Below are 25651 nucleotides of genomic sequence, written 5' to 3'. Positions count from 1 at the left end.
TGGTTTTAAAAAAGTTTATTTAAACAAAGTAGGTACATTTCACAGAAATGGTTATAAAATGCATAGCATATTATAAACAATACTGTTACTTCACAGATAGTAGTTATTATCCTAAATATTGCTTTTTAAAAACTAATGAGCCTGCTTGGTGAATCAAAAAGCTGAAATCCCCTTAGGCACTCTGGGAAAAAACCAGTATGTGATATAACAAAGCAGGTGTCCACTTTTTCATTCACTCTACTGATTGTTTGTATTGCTGCACCATTAATTTGCCAGTTCTCATTATGTGGAAATATCCAGTCCTTGGAGTCACATACCACGACTAGATTTCCATTTAGTGGACTACAAATTGCACTTGCTCAGCCAACCAAAACCCCAAGCAACTCTAAGGAAAGCTGAGTGAGGATCTTCATTCTGATTAACTTGAAAGAACAGAGACCATATGAGTTGATAGAAAACAAGAAGTTTTCCTAAGTGGTGCAGGTGTGTCACACCCATATTGCTATTCATAAGCAACTTGATTGCAAATTGGCAAATCCATACACATTTCAGGTTTGACTTTTGATGGAACCTGAATGCCCAGCAGAAACAGACCTTAGCCTCAGTGCTGATACAGTGTCACAGAAAGTGGAATTGAGCCTTTTTACAGCACTGGAGAACTGAGCAGGCCTCAAACATTCATGACTTTGCATACGCAAACACAGAGACGTCTGTTTTCTGATCTTTGGGATGTCAGGGTGCAGAGAAGTAAATACAAATGAAGAGCACAGCACCAATCCATATTCATAGCTAAAACAGATACCTGCTCATTCACACAACACTTCAGTACATTAATCATGACTGACATTCTTCATGTATATACTTGTATGACAATAGGCATAAAGCAAATGTTGAGGTAAAATGATATGCACCAGGTTTGCACTGGTGAAAGCAACTCTAAAATCAAGCAAGCTATAAAATCCGTTAATTCACACTCAAGAGAGAAAGAAAAATCCCCATATTTTTAAAACATAGATATATATAGACCAAACCATATATGTTTGCAAAATATATAGATACATGCTGAAGAATCAACTGACTTTTTTGCATTATGACATGAGCATTACAGTAGTTTAGCTTGGCTTGGACTGAAAATAAAGAAGCTTGAACTCTGGCCAGCAGAGCTCCTTTGGAACAGTTTGTCAAGATGGAAGAATGAGGTCTGAAGAGTCCAAGAACATTGATGTTTCATTCACCATCTTCAAGCAGTTTTTGTAAATTGTTCTGTATCTTAGAAAAAGAGAGGGAAAGAGTTGTGAGGCAAGAAGTGTTATGCTGCATTTTAAATAAAAAATAAAATCAAGACATACTCTTCAATATACCCTGTCTGCATGTTAATTCTGTCACACCTTTTCACACCTATGGTAGTCCTGTTAAATGCTTCCCTTATTATAAGTGTAATAGAAATGCATCAAATGGAACACCTAGCCAATCAGCTAGCAAGTTTCACATAATTAATATCCCCTGAAATTTTCTCCTATAGATTGTCTCCTTCATTAGTCATAAGAAAATAAGACAGAACTAAAAATCAGAGCTAGAAACAATGGGACAAGAAACTGTATTATTTTCACCTTGATTAAAATCTAGTAAAAGCCTCAAACTTCCAAGTCATAGCTCTATGGCTAAATGGATAATTCAAATAGTTTTGTAACAGCTTCAGCCATGATATGTGCACAGCAAAGTAGTCTTCTAACCATTAGCAGACATGTCCCATTTACCAGATTTAGTGAATTGATTGTGGGCTATCTTCCTTTAGCTACAATGAAAGTAATGTCAGCCAGTTGCATCCTCAAGAATAATTTGAACAAATCTATTTTTACACAGCCTATTTATCTGCTTTTCATCTCCTTGTCCTTAAAAGCAGAGAGGAGGGAATAGAGTGGGTCACATCCCCAGATACACATGTTCTCAATATCTCTGTATCTTAGTAACTTGCTGGCACTGGTTACAGATTTAGTCAGAGCTATTTTCAGGCTTTAATTTGAGGAGCCACTGTACTTCCTGATCAAAGATACCACTCTTCAGTCCTACGTCATGGTTTCTATCGCAGATACACACCTTTACAAGAAGGACATTTTGAGGAAAGGGAAACAGTAAGAAGCACCTAATTTTATGAGAGTTGCTTAACATGTAAACAGGAATTTCCTTTTAGCTTGGTAAGTTAGTGTAAGGGAAAGAGTAGTATTAGGCCACATTTTCCTTCCCACAATCTAATGCTTTGTCCTTTGATAGACAGTGCATTTTAACAAACTGCTAAATTAAAAGCCAAGTTAGCAGAATTTTGCTAAACAATGGCAGTTCCTCGACTCAAAGTATGAAGGAGAACTTGGAAAAATCACAGGGTCACACTGAAAATGTTATTGCAACATATTTGTGCTCTAACCAATTTTTAACTCCAGAGTAATTTTTAGTTTTTCATCTAGTTAATCTCAGTGCTCCAGTTTACAGTGCTGTGGTCACAGGGAAAGTAAGGGGAGACAAGACAAGTTATACTGGAACATGTATGCTACTTTTGCTGCTGCAGACAGTTACCAGCACTTTTCACTAAGGCATATGAAACTGTTAAACAACTGCAGTAACTTCACTCAGAGAATAAAAAAGCTGTTTATTAGATTTCTAACCACTGCTCATCTAGATTAGAACAGGATGTGGCAATATGCAGCTACAGGCAATTCTGATTTAGCTCGTATGCAGAGCTTCATTGCCCTGAATATCTGGCAGATAAAGGTAAGTCTTTGAAGCTCCAATCCTGTAGACATTAAACAAAGAAAGCAAGACACTAAACAAAAAAATGTGCACCACATAAGACTCTAATTCAGGACAGAAGATCACTTCTCTGGGAACAGATGAATGACCTAACCATCCAGCTGTCCATTACTGTCTCCAAGAAGAGACTATATAAGGGAGTGGGACAGTGCCTAGCCTTGCTGCAAAGGGCTGTCTGGTTTCCCACTGAAATCAGGTCTCCTGTGAACCACCTTGCCAGCCTGTCCCAGACAGCCAGAAAGCAATAACCTCCTAAATGACCTAATTTGGCTGAAGACTGTATCTGGTAACCATCTGGTAAGCATTTTCGCTTTGTATTCACACTGTTATTGTCCAGAAAACACAAAGGGGTTAAGCCAGCAAACTCTGGATTTCTATAGCCAAGAGGGTGAAGATGTACTCCTTTTTGGCAGTATTTCTAAAACCTATGCCACACATGTAAGCAGTGATAATACATAGTCTTAGCTTTATGCTATTTGAGAAATTTGGTTTGGGGGAAAAAAGGTGTTGAAAGACCTTGGCACAGACTCAGTTTTAGAAACAGAGGCAAAAATATCCCCATGTGACTTAAACACAAAGGAATTCAAGTAACTTTTGGTTTTGTTCCACTAGTGCTTTTGTCAGGCTCAGCCTGTGTATGTGTACCCAACACACAGCATTTCACCCACCTGTACTGGGTGCATTTGACAAGGTTTGGGGGCAGGTGAGGCAAGGTCTGTAGGGGCAGCAGCAGTGTGCCAGGGCCAAGGACTGCCCTGTGCTGGACACAGCCATTCCAGCAGCATCCAGCAGACCCACCACAGGGCACAGCCATGAGAGCAGTGGAGTCTCTGATAAAGTGTTACAGAAAGTGGAAAAACACCAAATAAGGAAATAAGGTCTGCACACCCACTTGTTTCTCACAGGCTTCCAATTTAAGTCACCAAATATGTTTAGCTTTCCAATTAGAGAATGGTAAAAAGCAAGAGTCAGGTATAGGGAATTGCACAACTGGTGCAGCACTATTTGTGTCACTGAAGTAAAACAAGCAGATCTCAGCCACTCTGTGTGAACAAGCCGACTACATATATAAGCAAGCACCATTTTTCTTAATCAAAACACCAAAACTCCAACAAAAGCCCCAAACAGAAAGATTAACCAAATACCAGTAAAGGTTGAGTTCAAAATCCTTAGCTCTGGTGGCTTAAAAGAAAAAAAAATTGAGATCACTACATAATGCAGTAATAACCACTGAAGTGCCTGCCTCAAGGACACTTGGCCTGGTTGTAAGCTTCAGCTCAAGGCAAAACTTTTACACATACCAATGTTTATACTAGGGTTAATTTACAGTCCGAAAACTAGTCCTTTGTCTAGGAAAGCATGCCACCTTTTGGTATCGAAACTGGGGGTAACTCTACACTTTTCAAGATAAAAGATCATAGAAACACAGCAAGAACCTGACTGGTCTACGAGCATTTGCATTGTATCATACTATGTTACCTTTTCCAATTTTCTAAGGTTAGCAGTTAACTCATCACAAAGGGCATCAGCATTAATTTGCAGGTGAGATCCCAAATCTTGGTGCACTTGATGTCTGTCAAATAGAATGGAAAAGTAAGTATGACAGACTCGAAAAATGAGGAAAACAGAACTGAATACATATGTAGATGGCAACAGTGCCGAAATTGCAAACTGTAGTAGTTCACAGAAAGAAAAAAGCGATAAGTCACTTCTTGACTACATTTTCTACGTGATCTCATTCTCCAGAAGTTTGGACAGAGCACTTTACAGCTATTTCCCCTGAAAAGTTCTATAAATTCCACATCCTGTGATTTGGAGGAAATCAGAAAGCCCAAGCCCTTGACACTGCAGAAGTGCACATTAGATCTTCCTTCCTGTATCTTGTACTCTTTGGGATCAGAGCAACAGAAACAGAACTTTCTTGTGTTAGTGTTTTTGAAGAGGGACACAGTATCCAGGCAAAAAAAATATGCCAGAAGTGAGAAAAAAGGCTTTTGACACTCCTTACTATGTGCGACAAGTTTACCCCAATTCTTGCATTATAAAATGGTAAAATATAAATGCAAGGCTGCATAGATAGAGCACCATTTCCTTCCCATACATGCATACAAGTCCTACTGCTTTCCACAGATGACAGCTGAGACCAGTTGGATCATAAACAGCACAGTCATTGTTTGCTATGACCACGAGTGCAATGTCAGAGTGACCTGTTTTGCCATGGATGGGTAATCAGAGAAAGCTGAATTTAAAAGCATACTTATGTAAGAGCTTGCTAAATGTGAACCACTTTGCAAACAGCTCCACCATGCCTGAGTCAGCTCTGTCTTGAATTTTATTTTTCCCTTCTCTTTTTCATGTGGTGCTTCTACAGCTCTCATCATTTCCATTCACGTTGCATGTGGCTGTAGGTTTTGAACTGAGTTTACAAAAGACTTTTGAAGCCATATTTTTCAGAGTAGCTCAGGGAAAAAAATCTGTTCCAAGAAGGGGAGAAGAGTTAATGCAAAATCTAATGCTCAATAAACTGATTAGTATTCTCGGCAGTATCCTGTTTAAATTCCTAAGACAAGAACAGGGAGCTAATACAACTTACAGAGGCAAAATACTGTGGAAAAAAACCCACATGCCTCTTCACTGCCTCTCCACTTAATGTTTGCATATTTTCTATCTATGCAACGTGGATACAAAAAAAAAACCAAAAAAACCTAACTGCAGGGGCATATGACAGCCATGACTCCAGCTAGAGAAAGGAATTATTTATGTAACTATGGTCCCTTTCCCTATTTTCTCTTCAAATACACAGACATCTGTCCCTTGGTGTGTTTGGATTTTGCTTTGGTTTGGTTTTGCCGTGTGGTGCTTTTTATTTCAGAAAGACAGGATATCAATTTCTAAATGGTATATATATAACACAAAGCTTTATACAAGCAAAAGAGGTGTATTAGCACAAAGAGCATGAAGCCTGTTTCTAACATACTAATCAAATTACAGTAAGACTGAAGACAGAAGTTACATCTTTTTCATGGAGTCATTGCTCTGGATAAAGATTTTAAATCCCCAATACTTTTCCAGAGTTTATCTTACTCCTTAATATGCGAATCAAAGGCTGTCATGGACATAAGGCGTTCCTCCAGGACACTGATTTTATATCTCATGTAGAAGGTAGAAAGTATTAAAACACAAACCCTGTAAGAGAGAAAAATAAAGCATATCAATTTAAAGAAACTTCAGCAGTACCTGACAAATTTGTTGTTAAAAATCATTTAAATTGTTACTTGCATGTGTTCAAGAATAAAGGTATTGTTCTCAGAAACATTTCAGGAATAGCATCAATGGCATTCAGACAGTTATGAAAATCTCAAACCTGAATATGTGTTTGCTAAGTGACATGCAAAAGAAACCTCTGCAAGTACTTAAACACTTTTAACACCCTTTGCTTTTAAAAGTAAATGGCCAGTTAAGTATAAGCCTGTTGCAGCAGGCTTATATATGTATATACATATATATACATGTATGTATATACACATTTCTGGGAAGTGCAAAGGCGACAACTCCCAGTAATTTCCTTTTCTCAAGTAAAGCTTAGATTATATCAATCATGCTTACATTGTATCAATCAAGAAAATCCTAGTTTTTAACAATCTTCTAATTGCTAACTTACAGAATTGCATAAAATACAAGTACGTGGTTCAGAGATAAGAGCTTCTGGGACTTCACTTTGTGGAGGAACCTGAAGGCTTCAGAATGGCCTGCAAGGGAAAGAACCAAGTCTTACTTTGAGCAGAGCAAGCGATGGAATATAAACAGTGTTTTGAAGAATGCAACAGATAAAGCAGAGGGAGAAACAAGAAAGAGATCTTCCATGTTATGTGAACTGACATACTTATGCAGACTTGTCTCAAGTTATTCCAGCTGAAGATCTGTCCTTGATTTCTTACCATTTCGAGGACTGTTTCGGGCTTTTCCATCAGGCCCACGTTTACTATGTGCATCTGAACGAACAGACTTGGCCTCAGGCTTGGAAATTTTCAAATGAGTCTCTGTTTCAACAACGTGATAATCTGTCAAAGGGAAGAATTTTAACAGAGGTGAAATAGAAGTCAAAGGAAATTGTTGATAGCTTATTTGTCAAGGATAGCTTATAGGTCAAGAAATAGAGGAAGAGGAGAATTTTAAAAGGTGCATTTCTGTACTTTTGGGTAAAACGCAGAAGTTGATTTAGTATCCTTGAAACAGTTTATGTACTAATTCCACATCAATACAAAATAAAAAGAAGCACCTGGATTGAAAGAAGATGATATGTGTTGTATTTATATTCCAGATCTTTTAAAATATGGCAACCCATGAAAATCTTGAAAGCTACTACTGAATTTACAGGCAGAAGATTATAGTCACAAAAGTAATCTCTGAAAAAGCCTGAATTTGCTAGAGTAATGATTCCAAATTACTTTAATAGCAACACCAAATGGGGATAATGCATTGTTACTTTAAAAAGGACATTAAAACTCCCTTTCCTGACTGTCTTTAAAAATGCCAGTGGTATCTTGAAAGAAATGGGACAAAAAAATCTAATCACACTCAGCTGTATGCTCTACCAGTTTACCCTGGACTTGCTGTAATGATGCAAAGAAAACAGCCATAAGTGACAGACATGCTACCTTTCACCTCTGCTTTCAATTCCTTTTCCTAGGATGGTTCTTTGACTGGATATTGGTTTTCATTTGTGGAAAAAGAAATGGTTTGAAGTAGTTACTGGCCATCAGGAAGTAAGACAGCAAGTTAGAACATTATTTAGAAGCACTTCTGTGGCATGTGATGACACCACAATTTAATGGACAGAACCACACAATTAAAGGCACAGTAAATATAAAATACCAATGAAAGCAAATAACTCCAATTCATTCTGCTGAACAAAAGACACAGAGCAAAAAGGAGAGTAAATAAAAAATAACATGACAGAGAACTGCTATAAAAAATGACAGTGTCTTTCGACAGTTTCTTATACAAATTATAGTCAAGATGGAACCCAGAGTACTAATAGCATTAACAAATTAATATCTTAATATATATTAATTGTACAAGAGAATGCTCTATGTTTTCATAATAACATTCAGCATGAGCTTTACAAAACAAGTATTGCTGTACTTATGAAGTCATGAAGTATGAGTTATGAAGTGAGTTTCAATCAGAACAGCTGCTAGTTAGGTGAAGAACTTGAGATTACAAAGAGTGTGGTAAAGAAAGAACAACTTTGGCTGGTATCTTCAAATATCTTAATAGCTGTAAAGAATAAAATGAGTGCTTAAAAAAACCCACAAAAAACACAAAAAATAACCTTGATGACCAAAAGCCATCATGGTACAAAAGTGTTATTTGTATAGATCAGAAGTTGAACTGTGACTTGAAGTACTTTAGAATGGGTTTTGTTTGTTTGTTTTTCCTTCGTGTTTTAAAGCACGAATGGCTCCCACATTCTATTTGTGTTCACATGGCTAAGCAACTGGAACCAGCAGGGACAATTTAGATCTGCTGATGACCAAGTCATTTTCTGAGGCTGGGTTTCAGAGGGCCATAGTAACAGAAATGTAGATACTGGGGCTTTGAGGAAGATCTCAAAATCCACATAATTCTCCAGGACTGCGGAGAATCTAGATTCCACATCAGAAGGGGATACAGAAGAAAAACTGAGAGCTAGTCCATTCTTCTTCTCTTGGGGCTCCATGATCCCACTCACCTTGGAAGCACTCCAGCTCTGGAGTCTGTGAGCCTGTGCTGCTGGACTCTTCCATTTCTTGTCTTCGCTGTTGCACTATTCCATCCAGATCAGAATAATCTTCATTGAAATCCTGATGGTGAGAACATATCACACAAAGGCTCAGCCCTGTTCTAAATCAAAACAATCTAATTCCCTCTAGAATCTGAACCAAAGATCCAAGCTTTAGAACTGTTTAACCGGGAACAATCTCTGATATCAACATGTTGAGCTCAAACTAAAAAATAAGCTCCATAAGATCACCAGAATTCAAGCTTCATCTCCTTCTTTGTCTATAAGAAAGACTGTTAAGTTAGATAGGTTGTGAAGTCCGGGATAAATCCATAGACTTAGACTCTGGTCATCACATGTGGCTTTACAGCTCTTTCAGATGAGTGGACTGTTTTCCAGAGGAAGGTTTGCTACTAGAAACACTGCAAAAACTGTCCATGGCAGACTTTATGTCAGTACAGTGAAATCTGATTGCTAGACAGAGATATGGAGAACATATGGACTTGAATAAATCCAAAGTGTACGCATGTATATAAACTGCATGTCATGGATAATTATGCTAATTATTCTGTTTTCCAGCGTTAAAGACTCATGTAAATTTTAGATACAGATGTCATGATTTTCTTCAGTTTCCTTTCTTCAGGCATTATAAATAGTACTTGCAATGAAAGATGCCATGCAACAAAAGAACAAACTTCTAAGCCATTTACCAGGGGCAGAGTTCTAGGGCGATCAGCCCTGAAGCTGTTTTCTGCAGAAGAGGGATTTGGACTGTTGCCCATGCTTGTATCCTGAAAAAAAGCAGCACTGTCAACAAGGAACACAAGCAGACAGTACCATTTCACAGCAAGAGAGCAGTAATAATGAACACAAAGCTACATACCATTTTCACTGCCACTAGTACTTACGTCAAGATGTGTACAGATAGACTTTAATAGCTTGTAAGTGGTATCTCTGGAGAGTAGTGATACAAACATGTACTGCAAAATAAAAGTTCCATGACTGCTTGCAAAAGACACAAAGACATACAGACTTTCTCTTATCTAAATAAAACTTGACAGGTGATTTTGCTGATCAAGTAACACTTTTCATGAACCTCAGTATGGCAGGAAAAGCCTGCGGTCCTTCTAAGCCTATGACTTGATATTTATTACATGAATACAGAACAGGCACATAAAAGTTACCATGTTCTGCTGTAGGAACAAGAGCATAATCCAGATCTGTTCTTTCTTTTAAAAACACTTTTCATGCTATGTTTTACCTACCTTAAAAAACTCCAAACAAACAAAACCCCAAACTTGCTTTTATGTACTGTCACCTGCACCCACAAAATATTTGTGCAATGAAAATGTGTTGTTTCTGAAGCTGTTCACAGGATAATCACATTTTCTACTGATTGATACAATTAATTATAATTCCTGAATATCACTGTAAGCAACAGTTTTTTGTGTGTCTAAGGTATGACTGTTAGGTAAAAGAGATACAAGTAAATGAAAGGACACTGACAGAGCTGCTAACAAAGAAGGTAATCCTCTGTGCATGCACCCCCTGACTCAGCTTTTTCAGTTCCTCTGGTGCTATGAATCCTTGGAAAACAGGGAATGAATGATTACAGAGAGCATGTGGCAAACAGAGATTCTATTCTTTATTTTCCCACTGAAATACCTTGTCCTCTACCAGTACTTACCCTATCTGTCACTGTCGCTATGATCAGAGCATTTGGCACAAGGAGGGCAGTTTTGGTTTTCTTCAGAAGTGTCACTGACAGCACAGGTATACTAATCTGAAACAAGATCAACGTAGCATTGGAATCCCGCATACAAATCAGCATCACACTCTCTCCCGAGGGCCAGCCCAGCTACTGGGACAAGCCAGACCTTCAACACTCACCATTTAAAGATGTCTCCACTGCCCCTCTGATTACTATTATTTCATGTAAAATAAGAAATGGTAATAATCTGAAACCATACCTAACTACTTTTACCTCTGCTTTTAAAAAATGCTAATCCAGGCATTTGTTTGTGCCTTCCTTTCCTGATCCTTTCTGGCTCTTACAAGCCTAGGGGCTTCGTGCACTGCAGATCAGCAAAATGAACCAATCTAAAAGCTATGCTTCCTTGTTTAGAAACCAAATATTTCAGAACATATCAGACAAGAAAAGCTTGTTGAATAATGAGCATAAAACTCTTCTTACCATTTACAGATCTGCAACAAGCAGGTGAGTAAACAGCTTGTCCTTCAGCAAGGTTGAAAGACCCAATACTGACACACCCGCTGACTTCAACTGATTCCTGTGTGTGCCAAGGAGGCAGTCTACATTTACATTGAAAAGTTCTCAATTTTCCATCCTCCTTTGTTTACATCCTACACCATTAGCATAACATCTGCTAAGTTTCAAAGTATTTAACTTCAAATATTCTGCATGGGAATATTCTTCCTGTAAATCCCAATTTACAAAGGTAAAAAAACCTGGTTGGAGACAGTGAGTTGAAAAGTCCAGAGATTTAGTGAGTTAGGCAAATATAATAATCCTGGATATGTATATAATACAATAATAAGGGATAATAACAACCATGATTAAGAAACAGATCCTGTTAAAAATATCTTTGGCACAGGCTCTCAGAACTATCTGAGAAATTTGGAAGCAAGGTTAAAAGTGTCCATAATTTGTTCAGTTAGCAATCACAGCACTGAATTAAAATATGCCATTGGAGGAGAATGAAGTTACTCTGTGCAGTTTCTTTTTAACTTTTGTGCAGAACAGCAACACAAAATCATGAAATGAAAAATTGTACCAGGTAAAAAAATCTTTGTGGATAACAGTTTGGTTGCAAGACTGCCAAACATTGCTTGAACAGAAATCCTGCTACATGCTATAAGAAAGCAGCTTACAATTTTTCTAGTTGGTTCAGTTCATAATTCACGTTAAAGAACTTTAAATCAGAGATGTAAACAGCATTCTACTGTGTGTAGTTTAGATGGATAACATTACTGTAATCAAAACTAATGTCTCCATTCAGCACTTGCTTACTGCACTGTTCCCACAGCATTAGATTGGAAGGGTGGAATCATTTTTTGATCACAAATACTTTTATCTGGAACAATAATTATTGCAGAATAAAAAGTTTAAAACCTGCAGGCAACATAGAAAGTAATTTTAAAGGGTAAAAGAATGTCTAAACCCAAGAAAGACTCAAGATAAAATATATACAGCCAAATGAGTGCTACCTGGAAAAAATGTGTTTCAATGCCCATTTAATCCGGCAGAGCAATATTTTACCTTTGAATATATACAGTGTCTTTACTGCATACTCAAAAGTCCTGAATTGCATAGCTGTTCCCTGCATGAAAGCTTTCAGTTAAAAAAACCCCAAACCCTGCAGGTAGAACTATCAAAAATTAACTGGAATGTGTAGATCTGCTGTTTCTCACAATAAAACACTTTATCCCTAAGCTTATATTGACAGAAGCTTTGTGTCCTGAAAACTTTGTCAGTGTATCTGACTGCTAAGAACGTTCCTCTTCCTGTCCAGCTTGATTTCCTCCTTCCTTTCCCACGACATCATTTTTTACTGTATCCCTCATTTTCAAGCTTTTTTCTTGATGGAATTCCTAAAAGCAGAATGAAGCTGTAAATAAATGATAAGGACTATCTCCTTCACTCTTAATTTTCCCCACAATATTTTCTGAAAATAAGACCCAAAATTGAGTAATTTGCAATATTGTTATAATTACATATCCAGAGTTTATTCCACCCTATCTTGTAAGATGTTTTCACTTTTCAGCATACGTGTAAGCATGTATATATCCCTGAATTTAAAACCTTGTTGACAAATAATTTTCTAGTACTACATCATCATCATCACTCTGCATATTTTTTCTCAGTTTTTCTACTCAGTAAAGTTCTATCATATTCTTGCACACATTTAGCTTAGTTGACATTAGAAAGCTGTTCCACAGTTTGAAATAATTCCAATTGTTCATGGTGAACCAAAGATTGCTAGTACAGCAGTAAAATTTTAATAAATTGCAAAGATAGCTGTGTTACTAATATTGAATGACAGTAGCCAACCAGCTGTTTTTCACTTTGTATCATACAGTTTTCACCAACATACACACCATCCACTGTCTATGACTAGTTGAATCCCTTAACTAGAAATCAACAATAGTCCTGGGCCAAGTGGTGGAACACAATAACCCATAAGGTCGCTATGGACAATGTGCTGTCAAGAATACTAAACATTCTTTAAACCTATTACACTTTATAAAAAGCCCTTTAACAACAGATGGTATACCATCAAAACAGCTGACCCCAGAGAAATGAGATAATCTCAACCCCTAATCAACACCTAGACCACTGGATCTAACCAGGAGCTTTGTTCAAGGGTGTACCTGAAAGAAAGAAGCCAAAGAAATCCTTGAAGCATTTTGATCTGTTTCCCCAAAAGCAGTCAAAACCAAAGCAGTTTATGTAAACAAAGCACACTCCAAAATCTCCAAATCAACAGATCCAAGTCTTTGTTTTTTCTGTATGCATATAATTCACCTCAAGGGTACTAAGCTTTAGGTGGATCACCAAGAAAGACTAATTTATGATCTTCCCAACAGTTCACATCTCAGTTCTGATCTGCACACTGTGCTCACAAGTAAACACCTTGCCAGCTTGTTTTTCTTTTATCCTGTTCTTTGTTTATGCAAAACGGGACTGCTAGAAGAATCCTTCAGAGAGCTTTGCTACTCAAGCAGAAGCCAGTTTTAGTTCTTCCTTTCTAAAAGCCTTAGTATGCTTGATCCCTCTCTTCAGTAACCCAGCTATAGCCTTGAAGCCCTTAATATTTTTCAGCCTTCGTTCCTCCAGCTCCTCCTCCTCTTTTAAGTACTTATCCCAAGAGAAACGTTTTTGTAATTTGTGTTACAAGGGTTTGACAATGCCCTCACTGCTGCTTGTTAGATCCTTTCCTCTCATCTGTTTCTTTCAGACATGAAGTCCTTAAACAAAAGATTCAATCTCTAATAATAATAGTGTTCAGTTCTAGACTGTGTTTCAAACATCACTTATAAATAGTGATTGTATTCAATAAAACTTGGAAGTAGTACCTCCTACTAGCCTTGACAATAATCTGAACTTCTGGTGATGAACAAATTGTTAAGAATAGCATTACCATTCTATATATAAACATTTTACTAACCTTCGTGTCTTTACCAAAAACCTTGGAATGGAAGCAAATCCAGTTTTCAGAAAGGAATAACTTTCCTTGGTACAGAATTTCTTTCTGCAGAGCACAGGTAAAGCCTGAAACAAATGGAAATTCTATAATATTGAATGTAATCACAACTCAAGCCAAGTCAATTTGGCTTCTGTTTTGTTCTTTTTACGAAGCTATGATATGTTTAGATTTACACCTTTTGATTAACATCATCAAACCTCAAAATTTTCAGTAAGTTTAACTGATACTGACAAGCTCAGAAGATGTCACAGGCCTAAGTTTAGACTCAAAGTATTTGAAGGACAACAAATGAAATGAATAAAATGAATAGCTACATGCAACTGGCCTCCAAAGGTCAAAAATCCTTTCTGAGAGGATATGACCTATCTTTCTATACACTTTTTACTAACTTCTAGGTAACTGTATTACTTAAATGTGAAGAATTTAATGAAAGGATTTGTCTTTAAACTTCCAGCTGTACAGCTGTTGTCTAAAATAATGTCCAATAGAGATACAACACATGTAAAGTAATACTACTTTTACTTCACAGACATTGAGAAAACCATTTCTCACTCATGAACCACCTCCCCTGCATTCCTTTCAAGAAACATTTGCTATACAAGTCTGTGTACAATTCCCTTCTTATAAGTACTATATCATTAAAACATTATCAACAGCAAAAACTCAAGCTACTCACTTGACCAATGCTGTCTCAAGTACTGTCTTTATTAAGGAAGATTCAGTACCAAAAAATAGTGCATTAGATAAGGCTACTCTCCAGAAATGGCAAAGTGGGCTAAAATTTCCAAATATACCAAACATGCAGAGTTTTAAGTTTTCTAAGATTACAACAAAATGCCCATTGCACGTGGATCAAGGCCCTGTAGCTCTAAGTAACTGGGGTTAAAAGTTTTTAAAATTTAGGTAGCTCCTCTTGTACATCACCACATTTGTTGGGTAACAACATCATCTAGGATCCACAGCCAACAACAACACAGGGGTTAATACTTACTTTGTTTCAGTGGCTCATCAATGGGAACATCTAGGAACAGCTTATGAAAGTGTGCGTTTGCCTTCAGCTAAAAAACAAAAAGCCCGACAACAAAACCACACACACTTTATTAGACAGTCTGACAACTAAGCGACCTGCTCCACTTCCTGTCCTCCACACACCTTCCCATTCTGCCCACTTGTTTTACAAGAAATCCTATTTTTTTCTATGTGGCTATTGATGCTATATTGTGCTTTACCCAGGCTCTAACACACTGATGACAAAGGAACCTGTGTCCTTATACAACCGTGAACTACAGTGTTGCTAAACTAAAGCCCTGTCATGATAGTTACATGTTTACTTTTACTCTATGTAAGCAAACAAGTACAGTTTCTGCCTTACCTGATTTGAGGCACGTTTTTTCCTTTCAATCTTGGAGTCACTCTTGATTGTCAGGACTGGACTATCTGTGCTGCTCTTGGTCCTGAAGATTTAAAGCATTTGATGTAAGCCTGGCCCCAGTTCATCGGTCTTGGTAAGTTACCAACAGGATGTGCTTTTCCATGGAACATAATAATCCTTTAGATAACTTATCTAAATAATCAAGAATTATGCAGAGATAAAGAGGAGTGTGTCTTTTCTTAAACTAAATCAGTCTGCTGACTATGACAGTCTGATGAAGGTCTCCTTTAAATTTAGAAGGGGTACTCTAAATAACCGACTAGTTGGTAAGGAAATACAAAAACTTCAAAACATTTTTCAAGCGTAATGAATTATCACATTGCTTAGCTTCATCTTTGTTTCTGGGCAACATGTGAAATACTAATACTAAGCAAGCACATTCCTTAGTAATTCAAGTTAAAATGATACAAAGCTTAGTAGTTGAGGTAGAAGGCAGTGTATAGAAAGCTATGAACTTGTGACACAAGCTGCGAGCTCATTTGAAAAGTGCAACAAAGAAGAATAGGTGCAAAAGTCAGAGGATGGCTCTGAAGTGGGTAGTGTAGTGTAACGAAATCATTAAGACAACCAGCAACTCTACAGGAAATGAAATGGAATTCTGAGTGCCAGTTGTACAGGTAGCGGTACTTTTACAGCTCCAGCCATTTATAGTGGGAATCCAGACAAAACCTCAAACAACTCAAAAAAAAAAAAAAAAACAAGTACAGATCAAATTCTCTGTGGATGGCTGGGAAAATCAATTTTGCTGTTTTATACAGGAGGAATTAATGGCAGGTATTCTTCAGAAAAACAGAGAAGTGGGACAACTGTTTAATAAATCAGAACGAGTAGAGCACTCTCTCTGAAATCTAGGTGCCACAGAATAAATGCATATTGACATACTATAAAAATCCAGTAGCTCTTTTTCAGAGGCCCTCAGATGCAAACTGAACAGCAGAAGAAAAAAACACATCACATGACTCATACTGAATGACCTGAAAAATATGTTGTGCTAAAGATACAGTAGGGAAATGAAGGTGCTACAAAAGTTTCCATTACTGCACCATATGAGTGTGAGGAAGAAAAACCCTGAGTCTTAGGAAACACAGCAGGAAAGTGATTTTATAGCAATCTCACTTAAACACTGACTTAGAAGCAAAGAAACTGGCTGCATATCTCAGGCCCTTGTAGAAGAAAACTCTAAAATATGTGAGTACATGTATTTGTGATCTTATGTAAAGTACAGGTCAAACCGAAACAAACTGCGAGCCTGACAAAAATATTATATTTAGCCTTCACCAAAAGTAGTCAATTACAGCATATAAGAGGTAAGACTGCAATGTTTGGGGGAAAAAAAAGTGATAACATATTCCTTCAAATACCTCTTCCTCAAATATGCCTCATTAAATTAAATTATATTTTTTTAAATATTTGCCTTGTGACCAAAACAACAGTTGTTGTTCAGTTGACAAAGTGAAAGGGATGCAAAAGGTTCAAGCCATCCTCATGGTATTTCAGCTTTTAGAAGCACTTAAAATGCATTTCAGTTCTCCAACAAAAGAAGAATGAGTATCTTTGTAGGGACATTAGAAAAATCTGATGCAATATACAGCACAGAGTCCAAAACTGAAACTTATGTCATAGTTTTACCATGGACAATCAATATTCCAGCATGAAAGTGTTCTGGAAACAGGCCAGGACTAAAACTGCAGCTCTGTTTGACTGCCTGTCAAATTGATTATGAAAGGAATGTAACTAGCAGTGGCACCAAACAGTGCAATCTATTTTTTCCTAGAATAGGGGAACTAAGCCAGCTCAGAGTCTAAATTCTATTGTTACTGCTTGCAATGAGTAACACGACAACTAAGGAAGGTGTCTAGATTCCAATTTACTTGCATAGTGTGCAAGCTAACACTAGGTTATCTGATAAATATTGCTACTCATTCTACCTTTTGAAGTGGGTTGCAGCCATTTAAATTATTTTACTAGAAGAAAACTGACAGTATTTCTGACATTACCTATCAACATCAACTTTTTTCCGGTCATCAAAATACTCAATTTCACTGGTAGGGGTCTGAAGTGACACAGTGGGTGATTTTCCAGCCTTTCTTTTTTCATCAGTTCCATTTTCTCCATCTGAACTGCAGGGGGAAAAAAATAAAAATAAACAAACAAAGAACCAAAAAAGAAAGTGTGTATTACAAGATTGACAGTAATGTTGAATGCCACTGCAACATGTTGACAATACAGCATATATTAAAGAACAAAATTGTAACTTATATTTATTTTGAGATCCTGAAAAAAAATCTGTGTCTACTGACTCAACAGTACTACACATCTGAGCTCTAGTACTGGAATTTCAGCAATGAAAAGCGGAAAATTGAAAGACTGCCATGGGTATTTAGGCGCTCATAAAATTTGTAGCTCTAGCTTCCCTTCTGAAGAAAATATCTCGTTTAGGAAAAATGCATTCCATGTCCAGTACTCAGACTCCGATGACTAATGGAAATGAATTTGATTGGCAAGCCACAAGAAAAACATCTTGCATGACAGAACTTGGTGCTTTGCAGATTATTTGTGGCTCAATATTGCAAGAGGAAGATGGGTCCTATTTTGCCTCTCACTTGTCATCTTCTGTGAGAATCCACATGCAGGATCTTCACAATAAAGGTCTCTCTCCAAGTACAAAAAGTATTGGTTTTATTTTAAAAAGCAGCATTGCCACCACAGTGCATTGTCTTTTCACAGCACATGCCACTGCTTCAGAAATGTGTGTTGTGGATCCAGAGTCTGAAGGCTAAGCAATGTACCATTAGAGCAATATACCTTCCAAAGGGAATCCCCCTGGCTTCCCTTTCCATAACTTTCCAACAAAATGACAACCCAGAAAACTTGGAGAAAAAGAGCTGTTATTAATAGCAGGGTGTGAAGAATGATGATACTTTAAAATGATATGACAAATACCTACATACACTTGCCTGCAGAAACCTGAAGCTTCACAAGAAACTATACGATGCTCTTAGGATTAAAGAGGAAAGCCAAACCATGCCGCCCACTAATTTAATGCCTGGCCTGAATGACTACATTTACAGAAGTTTTCCATTATAATTAATTTCTGCTATTTTACAGCCAGTTTACAGCCATCATGTGACATTGTCGTTACTATGAACAGTTTTTTTTCTTACTAAGGCAAAAGTTTTATTAACAGAGGTTCTCAAACTAATTTAATCTTCTTTTAGGAAGGGCACAAAAAGATCTTTTGCTTTTATTACACTCTGATGAGTGAGATATCAGAAGACATGCCTCACCTTAATTGAGGTCTAATGAGGTGTTATCCTGCCTCACAACCAAACTAGAACTTATGCCACAGGACAAATGCCAGGATTCTCAAAACATCTCATATTCACATAGAGCAGTTATTTCCAAGTATTACATCTAAGACTTCCTCAGCACCCTTAACACTCCCCATCACAGGGGCACTGAATTCCTACTCCCTAAGTCACACATTATTACTGTGACTTTCAATCCTTTCAATTATACATAAAGCAAATAAGGAAAAAAACTTATTATTTCCCCATAACTTCACTCTTGGATCAGCTCTGCTTTAACTACACATCATCAGTTTTTATTTTCAGTCAACATTAATGACAATTAAATAATTGGAAAGGAAATTAATGAGATTCAAGCGGAACCCAATGTGCCTGAAAAACTCAAATAAGCAGCTTTATGCTGTTTGAGATTCTAGACAGAAGCAGACCACCTACTCAAACAGCTCCCTGCAAGCATAGGGGAGTTTGTATTCCAAGTCTGCAAATCCTGCAAACGTCTTATTCACAGTCTTGCTATATTTCTATTACCCAAATTCTTGGGCTCCAAGAGTGGCCAGAGAATACCAGAAATTAGTGGAATAAGGAACAGGGTACAGCAAAATTGCCAGGTTCAAAAAAAGCAGCTTAGCATGGAAACTAACGTTCCTTCCCCTTTCCTTCATCACAGGTAAATTAAAGCACTCCTCACATTCTCATGAGTCAGTACTCATAAATGCTTTGTAAAAAGGGACAAAAGTCAGGAACAACAACAACAAATTAGATTAAGAACACTTTAAAATCTCTGTAGTGATTCTCACTACAACTGTTGGGAGTAGATGAACATTAAAAAAAAAACAAAACCAACCTGGATTTGCAAATGTCAGGACAAAGCAAAAGAACTTTGTGACATTGCAACCATTGAAATGAAAAAAAAAAAAAATCCAAACCCAAACCTCAGATATTTGGTAATACCATCAAGCCTATTAAAATAATCGCTAAAAGAAAAGAAGTTGTCTCTACTTTCCATATAAACTGTTCCAAATAAAGAACAGCTGTCATAGGGAGTATTTTCAAAGCCAAATCCTACACTTACAGTGAAATCATACATTGCATCTAAGCTAGTTAATGTAAACATTAGTTGTGTTTAAGGGAAAGTGCTATGAAATACATAAACCAAGGCAGTGGGCTAAGTCCCATTCTAATGTAGTTCAGAAACATATTATTCATCAATAAGTTTTGAAAACTAGAGGAACTTCATCTCTTCTGATCTGAACAGTTTCTGGGAAAACAAAACTTTGTGGCAGACATATGTCAAGTTCCTTATATTGCATAAAACTCACTGAACTTCAAACTTTCTTGTTTGGCATTAACCTTCACCAGAACTTGAAAAATGCAGACTCCCTGTGTAAATTACCACATTACTGTACCACATTAATACGAATTTTTCAAGAGAAAAAAGATCAAATACATTAATCTAAAATAGCAACTTTTTCTCCGTTCCCTTCAAATATAGTTTGAGTATGAAGCATTGAACAAAAACAATGAGAGAGAGAAATGGTAATAGGCCAGAGTTTGGAAAGTGAACCTCAAGGAACAACTGCTGTCTTTGACAACCTCAGTACTGAACCAGACACAAACACTTCTCAGGCATACACAAGAAAGGCCAAAATTCCAGAACTGTCACTGTCTTCAATTCCCTGCAACCACATGAATCCTACTACAAAGCTTCCTCCTACTCATGCTACTTGGTCTCCTTGATAACTGCTCTAGAAGTGCAGAAACCACAATAAGTTGTGACAAACCAGTCTGCCAGTACACAAATAGCAGATCAGTTATGTAGGAAGGAAAAAAGACCTGTTGAACAATCAGAGATGTTAGGTATGTCTTAATTTGTTCGCAAAACTGGAGTCAAAGCATATTTCCCAAGGGTTTAATGTGACTCACCATTGGTGCAACGTTCCTGCTGGGGATGAAGCATACATATTAGATCACCAAGTTACCTTAGAAGCCCTGTTGGTCCAGTTTCACTTGTGTTTGTACATACAAAAAGGATTAATTTTGCACCAGCAGTTAGATTGCTGTAGTACTGCAAATAATCAACCCAATTATTTGGGGGAATAATTTCACCCCAAATGTACCAACCATGCTTGGTACAACCCATGAGAAAATATCCATCATAAATACAACGGCATTCGGTATCTTTTGGTTTGATTAATTGGGCAGACTGACAGGATTTGTCAAAGGAATCAAAGTAGTGTGAACAGTCCTAATGCTAAGAGATAGTGTTATTCAAGCTATTCTTACTCCCTCACATGAGCCTGTGCAGCTAAAGGACTGTGTCGCTTTTACAGAAACTTAAAGTCAAAGGGAGAGACTCCAAATGTTCAAGGATCCCAAATAAAGATGACAGACTTTGGCAGGTTTTTAAAAGCAGAGAATATGGAGCAGGATGAAGAGATTTATCTAGGCTTTATCCAAAAGACATACCAGCAACGTGCTTCAAGCAGAGATGACTACAAGAGGGTAAGATGGAATGTACCAATGCTTGGAAGGACATTGTTCAGCATGCTGCATGTCACAGGTCTCCTCCTAAGCACTTAGTTTCCTTGACCTATCATGTGCTAGCGAAGAAGTCATCTGCAACTAGCTTTTACTAGGATTAAAGTCTTGAAGTTTTCTCTCAGAAGAGATGTTCCATCATTCTACTACATATTTTTTCTATTGTACAACAGTCTGACCAAACTTTTTTTTGCATGTGTAATCAGATTCCAAAGTGCTTTATCTGATGAGCTTGCATTCATACTGTACACAGTTCAATTACTTCACACCTGGACTGAAGCAAATACCTACCCGCTGTAAATTCTCCTGCTGTCCTTTCCATACTGGAAAAACTAGCAACAGTGCTCAAATTGAGGACTTAGGTGTTGTCTGTAGAGTGTGGTCACTCAGAAGCAAAATGCCTCCTGCAGCTCTACAGCCATGCTTGTGTTATGTGGCACACAGCACTGTTTATGTAGGATAACACATCTCCCAGAAACAATTTCTCTAAATGTTGTGATTTAATCTACTTTAAAGACCACATACCATTCTTCCCGTGCAAATGGATAGCCAAATGTTGACTATCACTAAGACTCCCAAACTATCAAAACAGGCAGAAAACAAGCCACAGCTACTCTAATCACAAAGGGGCAGAAAGCTGCTTAACAACTGCTATAAGAGATGTTAGATTGACATTATGTATCCATTTGGTATTTGCATAATTCCATATACTTAGTACACAGCTTGTACTTAATGCTGAAATCTGAAGGTAAGAAAGCAGCTGATTGTGAAGTGCATGATTTTGTACGTCTTTCGTATAGTTACCTACAGCCAGCAGATGTATTTATACCAAATAAGGAGAGCAGCAAGGCATTAATGATGATCTGGAGATGTGAAACCCTGCATGACAGAGAAGGTCAGTCTGCCAATATGAATAGGTATGAACCAGACTGAGATTTAAACTTCCTCAGGTTGTTCAAGGAGCAGGCTAATTCTCTTCTCATGAGATCAGAGTCAAATACAGCATAAAGGAGGCAGAGTTCCACAGCTGCACATTACCTATGTAAAACGTGCATATGGATACGCACACTTGCAAACACACCACATGCTTCTCTAGGTGTTCCTAGGATGAAACACACCTGTAGGCACAGCTGGAATCTTGATGGCACCAAAAGAGAAATGAAAGCAATTGTTTAGGACTTCCTCAAAATCTGAAACTAATTTTATATATCAAGCTAATTAATTGCAGAAATGCTTACTGTGTTCTATACTCCATATATCTCTTAGAAAACAGTTAGGAACCTGTGAATAGTTTCATATGTCTGTCTTGCAATGTTTTTATTAAAAACACAAATGAAATTTTGGAGTTAGTACTGAACAGAAAACCCTCCAACACTGTTCAGGACAGAGAAAGCCAGGTTTTTCTCCTCAACTGAATAGACATTTCACATAATAACTAGATCAAGTTTCACACTGCCTTACCACTTGGACATCAGCAAGATCACTGTGACACCGCAGACGTCATTAGCAAGTATGCAAATTCTCTGCTCTAAATACCATCTATTATTAACTGTCTGTATTCCCTGTCTAATCAAAACCAGACTGCTATCAAGTTCCCTAGAAAAAAAAAACAAACAAACAAAACCACAGAAGAATTCCCTGTGCTCTGAAACCAGAGACACTATAACAAGATATTTTACTAAGTTAACACTAGAACAGGAACACAAGCCATTTAGCTCTCTTGTCTTCTCAAGAGTTTCCATTTCATATATCTACTTCAAAAACCAAAAGCTCTTTCATATGTATCTTCACTCAATTCCACAAGATTCCGTCATGCAGCTTCCATGGGAGTTTCAGTAGGATGACCAACAACTATTTATCTGAACACAGGCATAGTCAAATCTAGCACCCAACATAAATCTTTGACAGACACATTTCTGGGGGAGAAAAAAAAGAAAATTAAGCAAAATACACTCATTTACCTCTACTTTGGTCAGGAGCATGTGTTTTTCTCATTCTTCAACCTGCTGGCATCCTTTAGGAGAAAATGTTTTCATATCTCCTTTAGTTCTAGCCCACCTAATCTTCTAACCCAAAGCAAAACAAAAATAGAATCACAATTCATAATGAAAAGGCAGTGTACAGTCTTAATTCACATTTTTATTTTAGCTTTCAGAGGTGGCAGGGGAAAGGGAAAAGAACAAATTTACTGATTTATGACTTGTTCAGGGTGCAAGAAAGAGAAAAAAAGGCACTTAAGTGCCAGATCTACCAATTGTTCAATACCAAATTTAATTAGAAAGATAAGTACTTAATTTTTATACAATTTCTATGTTCAACACCACCATATAAACATATATCAATAAGAGCTTTTCCTTAACGCAGGCACAAGCAATATGTACCTATCTGAAAAAATAAAAGCATCTTTACAAATAAGGCCTTATCACCATAGAATAATCATAAAGATTTGGCCTCACTGCTGGAAGCTGCACCTCTGGTTTCTGGAACAACTCCAGACAAACATACCTCAGCACACTGCAAGACTTGGATGCCAGCTTTTCAGCATTAATTGTGCTTTTGAAAAAAACTAAGTAGTTACATCAGACTCAAATTCTTAAAAAACAAAACAAAAAACCCAAAAACTGCTAAAAACCCCACAAAAACCAAAATGCAAAAAAAAAATCAGAAACCTGCAATAATATTAACAACTGTTATTAAGAATGTAGTTAGAAAGCAGAGGAACAATCTTATCAACACTTTTATTCCATTCTCTGCTGTTAAAAAGTGAAGCTGCCATGAAACCCTTGACCAGCTGCTTCTGTTCTATGGCAGGTTTAGAAATAATGACTCTGCTGCACAAGAAGTGTTTTAATCAATGTACATGAGAAAAAAAATTATTCTGACAGGTTATATACAAAGAGAAGGAGGATTGGATTTTCTCATAAAGCAGTGTCTTTGAAAACTGGCACTGATAAAAGATAATCCAAAATCATTGATAAGATTTCCCTGTTTAAAGTGTGTTAGATTGTGCTCCTAAATATCTTATTTACATTTTCTGTGAGGATTCCCAGCAAGAATAGTGCACAACAAAGCCAAATGAAAAACAATGAGATGAAAATGAACTTCTTATTGCTTCCATCTGCTGCGCTTTATCACACTTTCCTAGTTAAAAACACAACTAATCAAGGAGATAAAATTAGATGTTTCAAGGCATACCTGAGTACATTTTTGATATTTCATCATGCATTTCACCAAGGACAGAAGTGAACCATTCACTAAGGGTCTGACAATGCTGAATTTCCCATTATTATCTTTTCAACCTATGACTATTCTTACAGACCTGCTCATGTGTTCATGGAAAAGACCAGAACAATGTGGATAATTGAATACAAAAGCTACAATTTCACACTAGGAAATACTAGCTCCCAACAATGGGTCTAACCAACACCAGTCACAACAGTGCTTTTAACTGTGACACCGAATATAAGGAACCATTTCCCTTCCAGAGTCCTGGAAAAAGGTAGTCTTATTAGGATCAGATGTGACTCATGGTAGCCAGACACCCTGTTAAGGACAACTGGATTTTCTATTTTTACCTTTTTTTTTACTTTTCTATGTCACCACAACACTGCATCTGAATGCTCTCAAAGCCCACTTCTTCAGTCTGAGCTTTTCCACTGGCCACAAGCTGTCCTCCACGGCAAAACACACTCACTCTTATGCTGGCCATAGCACGTTTACATGCATTAAAATTTCTCACAACCAAATAGGAATATCTACAATCCTGTTATAAGATAAACTTCCTTCCTGTTGAGAAAAAGGCTGAGCAAATCTAAATAGCTCTTCTTGAACTAGTATAGCATAGATGGCAGCTACAAAGGTTCATCAAGAGTCTTTTGCCTAGGTGGTCCGTCTTTCACAAACAGACTGCAGCTATAGCCAAAGGGCTAAACTGAGGCACATGCAGAACACGCCAGGGTATGGCTGGTTTTATGGGGGATGTACAGAACTGCTGTTTCATAGTCAGATAACTAGGTTTCCCTCGTCTACCCACAGAGGGTGAAGGCTTCAGTCTGCCTCTATGTTCTCTGTTCCGCTGAAATTGTCTGCTGCCTATCTGCAGCCTACATATTATTTCCTGTCACTCTTTCTGGAGCTTATTAATCTCCCTAACCTTAGTGTGCTATTTTTCAAGGACAGAGACAGTCAGTGCCAAGTAGAAGTTTAGTTAAAGTAACACAGCTCTGAAAAGATTCATTGGAAAGTATATACTTGAACTTGGAAACAGCTATGCACAGAGCACACACATCATTAGTCTCAGCAGCGGCCTCATTAGATAAGCACATAATTTCTAACCACATGAATGCAACAGTTATGGAGAAGGAAATAAGAACACAGTACTGTGATGGGATGTCTATGTATCACCTGTCAAATACCAGCAATGAATCCTGCTGCCCAAAGCTGTAGCTATTATGTTGTCTAACTAGCACTTCTCACAGATTGCATCTTACTAATAAATACATTAGCCACATGAGGCACTGGGTAGAAGGACAAAACTCTTCAGATCCATACCATGCATTTACACATGGAAAAATTA

At 37.4% G+C, this 25651-nt stretch overlaps 1 protein-coding gene across 4 annotated transcripts in view; it reads right to left on the bottom strand.

The window, feature by feature from the left end:
- Positions 1–25651, bottom strand: part of GRAMD2B (GRAM domain containing 2B) — a 41648-nt gene continuing 15997 nt past the window's right edge. For 2 of the 4 annotated variants that reach the window (XM_064405761.1, XM_064405763.1), the window contains exons 2-14: positions 17227–17349; positions 15170–15251; positions 14789–14855; positions 13759–13862; positions 10257–10352; positions 9478–9549; positions 9280–9360; positions 8540–8651; positions 6744–6866; positions 6467–6554; positions 5890–5991; positions 4285–4378; positions 1–1269 (exon numbers count right to left, since the gene is read on the bottom strand). In XM_064405761.1, coding sequence (XP_064261831.1) covers positions 1228–1269; positions 4285–4378; positions 5890–5991; positions 6467–6554; positions 6744–6866; positions 8540–8651; positions 9280–9360; positions 9478–9549; positions 10257–10352; positions 13759–13862; positions 14789–14855; positions 15170–15251; positions 17227–17349 — 1186 coding nt within the window. In that variant the 3' untranslated portion in view covers positions 1–1227. The remainder of the gene's footprint in view (positions 1270–4284; positions 4379–5889; positions 5992–6466; positions 6555–6743; positions 6867–8539; positions 8652–9279; positions 9361–9477; positions 9550–10256; positions 10353–13758; positions 13863–14788; positions 14856–15169; positions 15252–17226; positions 17350–25651) is intronic. The other 2 variants (XM_064405762.1, XM_064405764.1) reach the window with 2 other exon arrangements.

This window comes from Passer domesticus, chromosome Z (genome assembly GCF_036417665.1).
Source record: "Passer domesticus isolate bPasDom1 chromosome Z, bPasDom1.hap1, whole genome shotgun sequence".
NCBI lineage: Eukaryota > Metazoa > Chordata > Aves > Passeriformes > Passeridae > Passer > Passer domesticus.
The sequence above is the reverse complement of the archived record's forward strand: the minus strand, read 5'-3'. Positions and strand labels throughout refer to the sequence as shown.